This window comes from Oncorhynchus mykiss, chromosome 18 (assembly GCF_057628025.1).
Source record: "Oncorhynchus mykiss isolate SJ-2025 chromosome 18, ASM5762802v1, whole genome shotgun sequence".
Classification (NCBI taxonomy): domain Eukaryota; kingdom Metazoa; phylum Chordata; class Actinopteri; order Salmoniformes; family Salmonidae; genus Oncorhynchus; species Oncorhynchus mykiss.
In genome coordinates this window covers 73,899,878-73,912,262 of record NC_143039.1, presented here as the reverse complement: position 1 = coordinate 73,912,262, position 12,385 = coordinate 73,899,878, and the positions used below count along the sequence as shown (strand labels likewise).

Genomic DNA, 12,385 nt, shown 5'->3' with positions numbered 1-12,385 from the left:
TCTAAGTGTCACATGATCTGTCACATGATCTATCACATGATCTGTCATATATCTACTGAGATCATACATCTGTTCTAAAAGGTCTGCAACATCACCAAACAAGCGGCACCATGAAGACCAAGGAGCGATCCAAACAGGTCAGGGACAAAGTTGTGGAGAAGTACAACGTTTTTATTTATTTTTAAATATCAGAAACTTTGAACATCCCACGAAGCACCATTAAAAATCATTTAAAAAATGGAAAGAATATGGCACCACAACAAACCTGCCAAGAGAGGGCTGCGCACCAAAACTCCAGGCAAGGAGGGCATTATTCAGAGGCAACAAAGAGACCAAAGATAACCCCGAAGGAGCTGCAAAGCTCCACAGCGGAGATTGGAGTATCTGTCCATAGGACCACTTTAAACCGTACACTCCACAGAGTTTGGCTTTATGGAAGAGTGGCCAGAAAAAAGCCATTGCTCAAAGAAAAAATAAGCAAACACGTTTGGTGTTCGCCAAAAGGCATGTGGGAGACTCCCCAAACATATGAAAGAAGGTACTCTGGTTAGATGAGACAAAAATGTAGCTTTTTGGCCATCAAAGAAAATGCTATGTCTTGCGCAAACCCAACACCTCTCATCACCCCGAGAACAATATCCCCAAGCATGAAGCATGGTGGTGGCAGCATCATGCTGTGGGGATGTTTTTCATCGACAGAGACTGGGGAATCTGGCCAGAATTTATGGAATGATGGATGGCGCTAAATACAGGGAAATTCTTGAGGGAAACCTGTTTCAGTCTTCAAGAGATTTGAGACTGGGACGGAGGTTCACCATCCAGGAGGACAATGACCCTAAGCATACTGCTAAAGCAACACTCGAGTGGTTTAAGAGGAAACATTTAAATGTCTTTGAATGGCCTAGTCAAAGCCCAGACCTCAATCCAATTGTGAATCTGTGGTATGACTTAAAGATTGTTGTACACCAGCGGAACCCAACCAACTTGAAGGAGCTGGAGCAGTGTTGCCTGGAAGAATGGGCAAAAATCCCAGTGGCTAGATGTGCCAAGCTCATAGAGACATACCCCAAGAGACTTGCAACTGTAGTTGCTGCAAATGGTGTCTCTACAAAGTATTGACTTTGAGGGGGGTGAATAGTTATGGGCGCTCAAGTTTTCATTTTTTTTTGTTGTCTTATTTCTTGTTTGTTTCACCCCCAAAAATATTTTGCATCTTTAAAGTGGTAGACATGTTGTGTAAATCAAATGATACAAACCCCCCAAAATCCATTTTAATTCCAGGTTGTAAGACAACAAAATAGGAAAAATGCCAAGAGGGGGTGAATACTTTTGCAAGCTTATAGCTTTTTTTTATCTGTTTCAAAGTAATGGTTTTAAAAACCTCCATTAATACTTAAACAGCAAACACTTCTTGTTTTATGGACACATTGTTTTACATAAACTATCAGTAAACATTAAAGATGTTTAGGGGAGTATTTAGGACCGGTTTTAATTTTTGTACATGTTTTTTTGTGGGACACTGTTTTAAGGAGAAGTTTTGAGAGAAGCTGGTCTTGTTATTCTTATTTTCACGTGAAATTGCTGTAGTCATTACGTATCATCTTTTAGTTGAGTGCAGTGAAAATGTGTTGATGCAGTCTACTCTGTCCATCCTTTACAGACAATCCTCAGGAGTGTTGAGTACATCAGTCTCAGCACTTCAAATAAGAACAGAATTGGTGGCAAATTGCCTTTAAATTCTGAGATGTCAAACATTCTTTCTAATAATGTTTCAAGAGAAGATATTGAAAGGATAAAACATTTTATTTTGTATTTATGAGGTTTGAGATGAGAGATGCAACTTATAAGAATCAGAAAAGGCTCACAAATCACACATCCTTTTTTTGGTCATTTAATGAATTATCCCCCTCTGAGAAGGAATGCACTAGGGCAACGTTGGCACTAACTAAAGCTGCATGCTGATTGGTTTATGGAAAGAAAGTTGCCTTTGGAAATTCTAGGCTTTTGCATCATACCTATTGGCCCTTTATCTGCTGTGATCAACAGAAGAAAATTATTATTTTTTTCAACGAGATGAGAGAAATTACATTTATTTGGTGCTGCTGCGTACATTCCGTACTACACTGAGAAATTACATTTATTTGGTGCTGCTGCGTACATTCAGTACTACACGGAGAATATAGTAAGTCGGACAACACATGTTATACAGAGAAAGTTCTCCCCGGGATCATTTTTAACAAAGTGGTGTTGCTGCGTACATTCAGTACTACACTGAGAATATAGTAAGTCGGACAACACATGTTATACAGAGAAAGTTCTCCCCGGGATCATTTTTAACAAAGTGGTGTTGCTGCGTACATTCAGTACTACACTGAGAATATAGTAAGTCGGACAACACATGTTATACAGAGAAAGTTCTCCCCGGGATCATTTTTAACAAAGTGGTGTTGCTGCGTACATTCAGTACTACACTGAGAATATAGTAAGTCGGACAACACATGTTATACAGAGAAAGTTCTCCCCGGGATCATTTTTAACAAAGTGGTGTTGCTGCGTACCTTTTCTTTGAACACCTGTACCTGCCATTTCCTGCAATCAAGAACAAAACATGCCCTTAAACGATAACATATTGGAGAACCGTGTATACAGTAGTCCGGATCAGACAGTTCAACTAAAGGCATGGGAGAGATGATAGTATGTTAATGAATAGGGAGAAGGTGCATGATGAATTGCTCACTCGGGCTGTGTTCATGTCTCCACTGACAACATTTCACTGTGTAGGGGCTTCATCCTCCGTTGTTCCAAACACGATACTACTACTACTGTGCTTGATCTGTGACAACATAACCTCTAAAGCATTACACACTATCCCACCACAGGCACCATTTTCTATAACAGATACACACGTACAATGTTACTGTATTGGTGAAGCACCTTTCTGTACATAAAATAAATCATATGAGAGCAGATTTAATGTGAATAAAAAAAAAAGGTTTGAACTGTGTTGAAATCACTTTGTCCAAGTGTCTTACATGAGATGAACACGAGATGTATGTGCATGTTATTGATTCTTCAAGACTGCATGGAAATGTCAACATGGGTTTATTATTCTATTAGTTGTGGACCATCTCCCAACAACCCCACCTGAGATATTTCAGGCCAGGGGTATATTCACTAGGAACCAAATGGGAACAAACAGGCCGAAAGAAGGAGAGACTACCAGAACATGTTCAGTAAGAAACGCTCACTTTCATTTAAAAATGTTTTGCTACAGTGAGCACTAATGAATAAATCTCCCATCAACCCCACCTACAAGATAGTTCAGCTTTCCAGTACTGTACCTTAGTTACTTCATCTCACTGTAGTTCACAGAGTAGGTCAACACAGAGGAAGACTGAATTAGTGGTTGGTGGCCATGGAGACGGGCAGTAAAAATAAGTAATGTAATCAGGTCACATTCAGGGACCTGTTCTGGATGGCATCAGTGAGGTTATTCTGGTGTTTCTCTGTCCTGCTGCTAAAAGTATGAATCCTATTGACACAGCGCTCCCAATACCTGACACATGGCCTTGGATGCATCCCAAATAGCACCGTATACCCTATAGTTTATCCCAAATAGCACCCTATTATCTATAGTTTATCCCAAATAGCACCCTATTATCTATAGTTTATCCCAAATGGCACCCTATTATCTATAGTTTATCCCAAATAGCACCCTATTATCTATAGTTTATCCCAAATAGCACCCTATTATCTATATAGTGTACCAGAGACCTGGTCAAAAGTAGTGCACAATAGGGAATACGGTGCTATTTGGGATACACTACAGGGCATATGGTGCTATTTGGAATACACTATAGGGAATAGAGTGCTATTTGGGGTACACTATAAGGCATACGGTGCTATTTGGGATACACTATAGGGCATACGGTGCTATTTGGGATACACTATAGGGCATACGGTGCTATTTGGGATACACTATAGGGCATACGGTGCTATTTGGGATACACTATAGGGAATACGGTTCTATTTGGGATACAATATAGATAATAGGGTGTATTTTGGGACGTACACCTTGTTATTAGATAGGAGATCCCTATAGTTACAAATGTGTTATGGAATGAGTACCATGCGTATTAAAAGATAAATTAGCACACACATGGCATAGCCAATGAAATAAATTCTGAGATTCAGCAATGCACTTCTTTATTTATTTACCCAGTGGAAATATTTCAGGCTGAGTCAGTATACAGTACAGTAATGGGTATAGACATCTAGGACAGTATCAGGTCCAAAGTTTATTTTCTCAACACGTTGTTTACATTACACATCCGTTCCCTTTACAAAACACAACGTTGACATGGGATGCGTTCAGAATGACCCGTCGTGGAACCTTACGATAGAAATACATGTAGAACAAACACGCCTCTCTGAAAACGTAGAACAAGGAGTCCTTGGCGGCTCTATTCGTCACATTTCTATCTGCAACGTTTGATCAACTGAACGTGGCCCTGGTGGGGTTTTCAGGTTGAAGTGTTGCTGCCTCGTCATTTTCACAGTGATCCAGCACTTGTCTTTGGAGGGAGGGGGAGAGACATTGCACATTCTCATTACAAGACATCTTTCTTTGTAAACAACATGTGGAGTAACAAGTCCAAACATGACATTTAAACACGAGAGATAAAAGGCAGAGAGGAATCACCGATGTGGTATCACTGTTTACAGGTCCCATTATCAGCACACAATGAGTATATATATATATATCATATAACTTTCTGCATCACTGTGAAGTTGTGATCGCTGTATGTTATGCTACAAATACAAAAAATATCTGGGAAAGGCCATTGTAGAAACTAGAAATGTTCTTCAAAGCTTTTTAGAATACAGGGGCATTGTGGGTGAGAACCAGTGGGAGGAGCCCTAGGAGAACGGGCTCATTGTAATGGCTGAAATGGAATTGTGGAATGGAGTCAAACGTGGTTTCTATACGTTCCATTTATTTCTGTTTCAATGAGCCCGCCCTCTTACAGCTCCTCCCACCAGACTCCACTGGTTAGAATCCTCTTCTTACACACGCGCCTACTACAGATTGTGACATGCTGAGACAAAAATCTTGCAGGTAGAATTAGTGTTCCTGAGCATCACTGTTGGTTTCTATGTGATTGTGCAAAACTTACTACTGGACAATTGTAAGGTCAATTGTAAGATTAAAAATATATATATATTTTTAAACAGTTGTGTTACTAAGACTGTAGCGTACCTTTCAAACAGAAACATACGTGTGACAAAACAGATAAATATATATTCAATGTGTAGTTTACTTACAATGCAATTAACACTGATTGCGATGGAGAAAGACAAGGATAATATAATAAAAGGCATACTATTAAATATTAAAGGCACAGGAAATGAAATACAAGGCAAATAAACCTCATGTCCCAAAACTAACAACAACAACAACAATCTGCTTGGAAAAAGCTTAGAAAGAAACCTGAAAGGGTGCTGGTATCTGTCAAGTAGATATTCAAAAGTTTGTCTGAACAAAACAAAATGAATGTAAAAGAAGTCTAACTAGAAGGAAACAGGATTCTGTAACAATAGAACTGTGCTAAGACAACAAGTGGCATCACTGGGCCCTAGACGACAACAGTGGTATCACTGGGCCCTAGACGACAAGTGGTATCACTGGGCCCTAGACGACAACAGTGGTATCACTGGGCCCTAGACGACAAGTGGTATCACTGGGCCCTAGACGACAACAGTGGTATCACTGGGCCCTAGACGACAAGTGGTATCACTGGGCCCTAGACGACAACAGTGGTATCACTGGGCCCTAGACGACAACAGTGGTATCACTGGGCCCTAGACAACAACAGTGGTATCACTGGGCCCTAGACGACAACAGTGGTATCACTGGGCCCTAGACGACAACAGTGGTATCACTGGGCCCTAGACGACAACGGTGGTATCACTGGGCCCCTAGACGACAACGGTGGTATCACTGGGCCCTAGACGACAACAGTGGTATCACTGGGCCCCTAGACGACAACGGTGGTATCACTGGGCCCCTAGACGACAACAGTGGTATCACTGGGCCCTAGACGACAACGGTGGTATCACTGGGCCCTAGACGACAACGGTGGTATCACTGGGCCCTAGACGACAACGGTGGTATCACTGGGCCCTAGACGACAACGGTGGTATCACTGGGCCCCTAGACGACAACGGTGGTATCACTGGGCCCTAGACGGCAACGGTGGTATCACTGGGCCCCTAGACGACAACGGTGGTATCACTGGGCCCCAGACGGCAACAGTGGTATCACTGGGCCCCTAGACGGCAACGGTGGTATCACTGGGCCCTAGACGGCAACGGTGGTATCACTGGGCCCCTAGACGACAACGGTGGTATCACTGGGCCCCTAGACGACAACGGTGGTATCACTGGGCCCTAGACGACAACAGTGGTATCACTGGGCCCTAGACGACAACGGTGGTATCACTGGGCCCCTAGACGACAACGGTGGTATCACTGGGCCCCTAGACGACAACGGTGGTATCACTGGGCCCTAGACGACAACGGTGGTATCACTGGGCCCCTAGACGACAACGGTGGTATCACTGGGCCCCTAGACGACAACGGTGGTATCACTGGGCCCTAGACGACAACGGTGGTATCACTGGGCCCCAGACGACAACGGTGGTATCACTGGGCCCTAGACGACAACGGTGGTATCACTGGGCCCTAGACGACAACGGTGGTATCACTGGGCCCTAGACGACAACGGTGGTATCACTGGGCCCTAGATGACAACGGTGGCATCACTGGGCCCTAGACGACAACGGTGGTATCACTGGGCCCTAGACGACAACGGTGGTATCACTGGGCCCTAGACGACAACGGTGGTATCACTGGGCCCTAGACGACAACGGTGGTATCACTGGGCCCTAGACGACAACGGTGGTATCACTGGGCCCTAGACGACAACGGTGGTATCACTGGGCCCTAGACGACAACGGTGGTATCACTGGGCCCTAGACGACAACGGTGGTATCACTGGGCCCTAGACGACAACGGTGGTATCACTGGGCCCTAGACGACAACGGTGGTATCACTGGGCCCTAGACGACAACAGTGGTATCACTGGGCCCTAGACGACAACGGTGGTATCACTGGGCCCTAGACGACAACAGTGGTATCACTGGGCCCTAGACGACAACAGTGGTATCACTGGGCCCTAGACGACAACAGTGGTATCACTGGGCCCTAGACGACAACAGTGGTATCACTGGGCCCTAGACGACAACAGTGGTATCACTGGGCCTAGATGACCAAGATTGTAGTGGATGTGCTTTGCTTCAGCGCCACTGAATATCACAGTAGTGAAGTGTTAGCCTAAAGTCCTCCAGCCTCTGCCGTTCCTCATTGCAGTGTCAGCTGGGCTCAGCTCTTTTCATGCGTCTTCGTCTTTGCATTTATAGGCTCTCGAAACAACTTCCCTCAATCCCTGCATGTCAGGCTTACGAAACATCCCTCTTCCCTCCATGTCAGGTGATTGTCTGTGGAAAAACAAAAGCTAATCAGTAAACAGTTTGTGGTTCAAATGCTTTAAATAGCCTCAAGTTAATCATGACAAAAATCACATGGGAAAGTCAGGACGACAACAGCAGGACAAAAACCAGTGGGCCTGTTGCTGCTGTTATTTTGGCCTGCTGTTGCTGCTGTTATTTTGGCCTGCTGTTGCTGCTGTTATTTTGGCCTGCTGTTGCTGCTGTTATTTTGGCCTGCTGTTGCTGCTGTTATTTTGGCCTGCTGTTGCTGCTGTTATTTTGGCCTGCTGTTGCTGCTGTTATTTTGGCCTGCTGTTGCTGCTGTTATTTTGTCCTGCTGTTGCTGCTGTTATTTCGTCCCTGCTGTTGCTGCTGTTATTTCGTCCCTGCTGTTGCTGCTGTTATTTCGTCCCTGCTGTTATTTTGGCCTGCTGTTGCTGCTGTTATTTTGTCCCTGCTGTTATTTTGGCCTGCTGTTGCTGCTGTTATTTTGGCCTGCTGTTGCTGCTGTTATTTTGTCCCTGCTGTTATTTTGGCCTGCTGTTGCTGCTGTTATTTTGGCCTGCTGTTGCTGCTGTTATTTTGGCCTGCTGTTGCTGCTGTTATTTTGGCCTGCTGTTGCTGCTGTTATTTTGTCCCTGCTGTTATTTTGGCCTGCTGTTGCTGCTGTTATTTTGGCCTGCTGTTGCTGCTGTTATTTTGGCCTGCTGTTGCTGCTGTTATTTTGTCCCTGCTGTTGCTGCTGTTATTCTGGCCTGCTGTTGCTGCTGTTATTTTGTTCCACTGTTGCTGCTGTTATTTTGTCCCTGCTGTTATTTTGGCCTGCTGTTGCTGCTGTTATTTTGGCCTGCTGTTGCTGCTGTTATTTTGTCCCTGCTGTTATTTTGGCCTGCTGTTGCTGCTGTTATTTTGGCCTGCTGTTGCTGCTGTTATTTTGTCCCTGCTGTTATTTTGGCCTGCTGTCCCTGGTGTTATTTTGGCCTGCTGTTGCTGCTGTTATTTTGGCCTGTTGTTGCTGCTGTTATTTTGGCCCTGCTGTTATTTTGGCCTGCTGTCGCTGCTGTTATTTTGTCCCTGCTGTTATTTTGGCCTGCTGTTGCTGCTGTTATTTTGGCCTGCTGTTGCTGCTGTTATTTTGTCCCTGCTGTTATTTTGGCCTGCTGTCCCTGGTGTTATTTTGGCCTGCTGTTGCTGCTGTTATTTTGGCCTGCTGTTGCTGCTGTTATTTTGGCCTGCTGTTGCTGCTGTTATTCTGGCCTGCTGTTGCTGCTGTTATTTTGGCCTGCTGTTGCTGCTGTTATTTTGGCCTGCTGTTGCTGCTGTTATTTTGGCCTGCTGTTGCTGCTGTTATTTTGGCCTGCTGTTATTTTGGCCTGCTGTTGCTACTGTTATTTTGGCCTGCTGTTGCTACTGTTATTTTGGCCTGCTGTTATTTTGGCCTGCTGTTGCTGCTTGTGGCTGTTATTGCAGCACCCCTTCAGGCAAATAAAATCCCATCCTTTCTTCATACTGCTCTCTCTATGTAAACTGTAATGATATGCATTCCAAAAAAACAATTGATTTCTCATTATTTCAAGCTGGTTTCACACCACTTGGAGAATTAAAATAGCTCCAAGCAGAGGTGTTTGTGGCAGTGGGAACATTGCCAACCTAGACAAGAACAGTCTGCATAGTCTGTACAGTTGAATAACCATGAAAACCACAATAATATAACCTCATGAAACTACATCACTGTTCTATACTGAACAAAAATATAAATGCAACAATTTCAAAGATTTTGCTGAATTACAGCTGATATAAGGAAACCAGTCAATTGAAATAAATGTATGAAGCCCAAATCTATGGATTTCACATGACTGGGAAGGGGCGTGGCCAGCCAATCACAATGAGATTTTCCCCACAAAAGGGCTTTAATAAAGACATAAATCCCCCCCCCCCCCCCATCTGACAATGCAGTTGTGAGGCTGGTTGGACATACTACCAAATTCTCTAAAACGACGTTGGAGGCTTGTGGTAGAGAAATTAACATTAAATTCTGTGGCAACAGCTCTGATGGACATTCCTGCAGTCAGCATGCCAATTGCATGCTCCCCGAAAACGTGACATCTGTGGCATTATGTTGTGCGACAAAACAGCACATTTTAGAGTGGCCTTTTCTTGTCCCCAGCACAAGGTGGACCTGTGTAATGATCATGCTGTTTAATCAGCTTCTTGTCTGTCAGGTGGATTATCTTGGCAAAAGAGAAAGGCTCACTAACAGGGATGTAAACAAATCTGTACACAAAATATGAGAAATAAGCATTTTGTGCCTATGCAACATTTCTGGGATCTTTTATTTCAGCTCATGAAACATGGGACCATCACTTTACATGTTGTGTTTATATTTTAGTTCAGTGTATAAGCGTGATCTTTTTTCTCCCTTGCTTAATATGAACTACAACAAACAGGTATATAATGAGTGATGAACAACAAAAGACAAATACAATCATGGAGGTTAGGAGTGGAGTCCTTGTACATGCTAGGTACATTTAGGCTGTAGTACAGTCAGGAAAACAGTGTACATCAGGACAGTGAGAGAGACCAGAAAATCCAACAGAGGGAAAGAGGGAGAAAGAGACTGACAGAACTTACCAAAACAAACTTTTATTCAAGGATCATCTTTCCTTTGTAGTCAAGTACATCTCTGTAACTTCCTCATCGTCTCTCACTTCCACGTCCTCCACCTCCTTTTCATACTCCTCATCCCCCTCTCCTAGGATCACACTCTGCTGGATGCTGACAGAGATGACCAGTGCTTGCACGATGCCATACAACAGAGCAAACTGTAGAAGATACTCTTGGACCAACCAAAGCAGTCCCGCCATTCCAACAGTGGAGACAGAAAACATGGCCATTCCATGGAGCCACAACTTCAGTCCTCCTTGGACCCCTAGAACCTCCAGGACCAACTTGGTAGGGGGGGACACAATCCACAGGAAGCCCACCACGAGCAGGTCAAACAGGTGGCGAAGGAGGTTGAAGCAGATCTCATAGTGTTCCGGAACTATCACCCCATTCCAGGCGAGTGCAAAGAACCGGAAGGCTAATGAGGAGCTAGGTGTGGGAGACGGTGGAGGGGTTCCGTAGTCAGAATACTCCCCATCTTTGTCAGAGTCCCATCCTGCACCGACACATTTCCTCTGACTTAGCCCACCAGGTTCAGCTCTTCTCGGCCAGAATAAGTGCAAGGGTGGCAGAACCTTATTCCACCATCTGGAGTCACCATGTTCTGCTTTCCCCTCAGCCTCCTGCTTTCCCGCACCCAGCTCTTCAACTTCCCTGGACTGGATTTTCTCCTCACTTGCTTCCCAGTACTCTTCGATCAATGTTGTTTGTTCACTTGTTTGTCTTTTCTCTCCGGCTCCCCAAACCCAAGTTGTTAACCCCCCCAAGAAGCCCCAGCTGCCTCTCGTCTGCTGCTCTTCAGCCACTGGCTTGTCCCTCATGGTTTTGTCAGGTCCTGCTTTGCTACCCCAGGGCCGGTAGGAGATAGCGGGACGCACCCACCCCCAAACTCTTCCTACTACAGCTGTCATGTCAGTTCCCTTAGTTTAGCGCCCTTAATTCTGTCTATTTATTTCCGTTTTAAGATTTTGTAGGAGGGTTTGTTAGACTATAGCCTAGCTATAGTACATTAGATAAGTCAAATTAACTCTCCTTGCCGTGAGATCACTGGGAATGATGAGGGAAAGTGTGTACCACAGGACGAGTCACATGACACACCTAATAGTGTTAAATCGAAACCAACCACCAACGCCCAAGGGAAAATTCAAATGAGGGTACTCACTAGCTACATATCGTCCCCAAGACTTTCACCTTTCTTCACCTAATTTTACTCTTATAACACTAACGTCAAACAAATAAACCATACCAAAAGATTACCTTTGGTTTTGAAGTGATAGAAATAGTTTAGAATCCCTAATATCCGGACGAATTACGGACATTAGCTAATGGCTAGTTTAGTAGGCCTAGTCTACAGAAATATACTTAGCCAAGTATGTAAAATTTGTTACGGTTCTTTCTAAAAGTACATGGCCAGCTAACATTGCAGGGTAAAGACTATTGTTTAGTCGAGGAATGCAACAAGCAAATCTTCCAACTCTCGACAACGAATGTTTTTCTGGAGTTCCTCAGCCTAACGAAAAGCAGAACATATATTTCATCTTCAAATTTAACTGTGTGTAGTCTCTTTTCCACTTCTTGGTCTGGGGAGGGGAAACATTACAATATGAGTCGATAAATTATAAGTTATAGCTCTTCCTAAGATAATTAGTTAGCTAAATTAGTTCACAAATTCACCGCTAACCAACTAACTACTATAACTTGCTACTTTTTCTGACATTAGCCTGGTATAGTTATGTTTGCACACACACAAAAAAAAAATTATGGCAAAAGTTTGACAACTAGTCTTGTTAAATCAAGTTATTCAGTTGTCACAAATCAAGTCGTGAGTTGAAAAAGCGACACTCACCTTGGTCTCTTTTAGACAGTTTGAGGCTAGGCTAGTTAGCAAAGACCACCACGTATAAAAGGCTTTCGTTCGCTTGACAATTCAAATGTGTATCTTAACGTCGTGGAATCATCCAACAAATCGACTGGGACAGTTTACAGGTGTTCATATGACATTAGCTAAGTGTCTAGGAAACCTTTTAACGTCGAAACGGGGAAAAGTCGCATACTGGTTATGTGCAAACCTAGCTAGTTACAATAGAACGCACCTGAAACCGGAAACAGTTCACGTATTTCCGAGATGACAGGAACAAAAGACACGGGCCAAGTTAATTGCTCATCTGTTT

At 43.8% G+C, this 12,385-nt stretch overlaps 1 protein-coding gene across 1 annotated transcript; it reads right to left on the bottom strand.

Moving 5' to 3' along the window:
- Positions 1-4,189: 4,189 nt before the first annotated feature.
- Positions 4,190-12,357, bottom strand: LOC110496717 (uncharacterized). The gene is made up of 3 exons (XM_036953567.2): positions 12,061-12,357; positions 10,182-11,794; positions 4,190-7,559 (listed from the first exon to the last, which is right to left on the bottom strand). Exon 2 carries the CDS (start codon positions 11,123-11,125, stop codon positions 10,205-10,207), a length of 921 nt encoding a protein of 306 aa, XP_036809462.2. The 5' UTR covers positions 11,126-11,794; positions 12,061-12,357; the 3' UTR covers positions 4,190-7,559; positions 10,182-10,204.
- Positions 12,358-12,385: the final 28 nt, after the last annotated feature.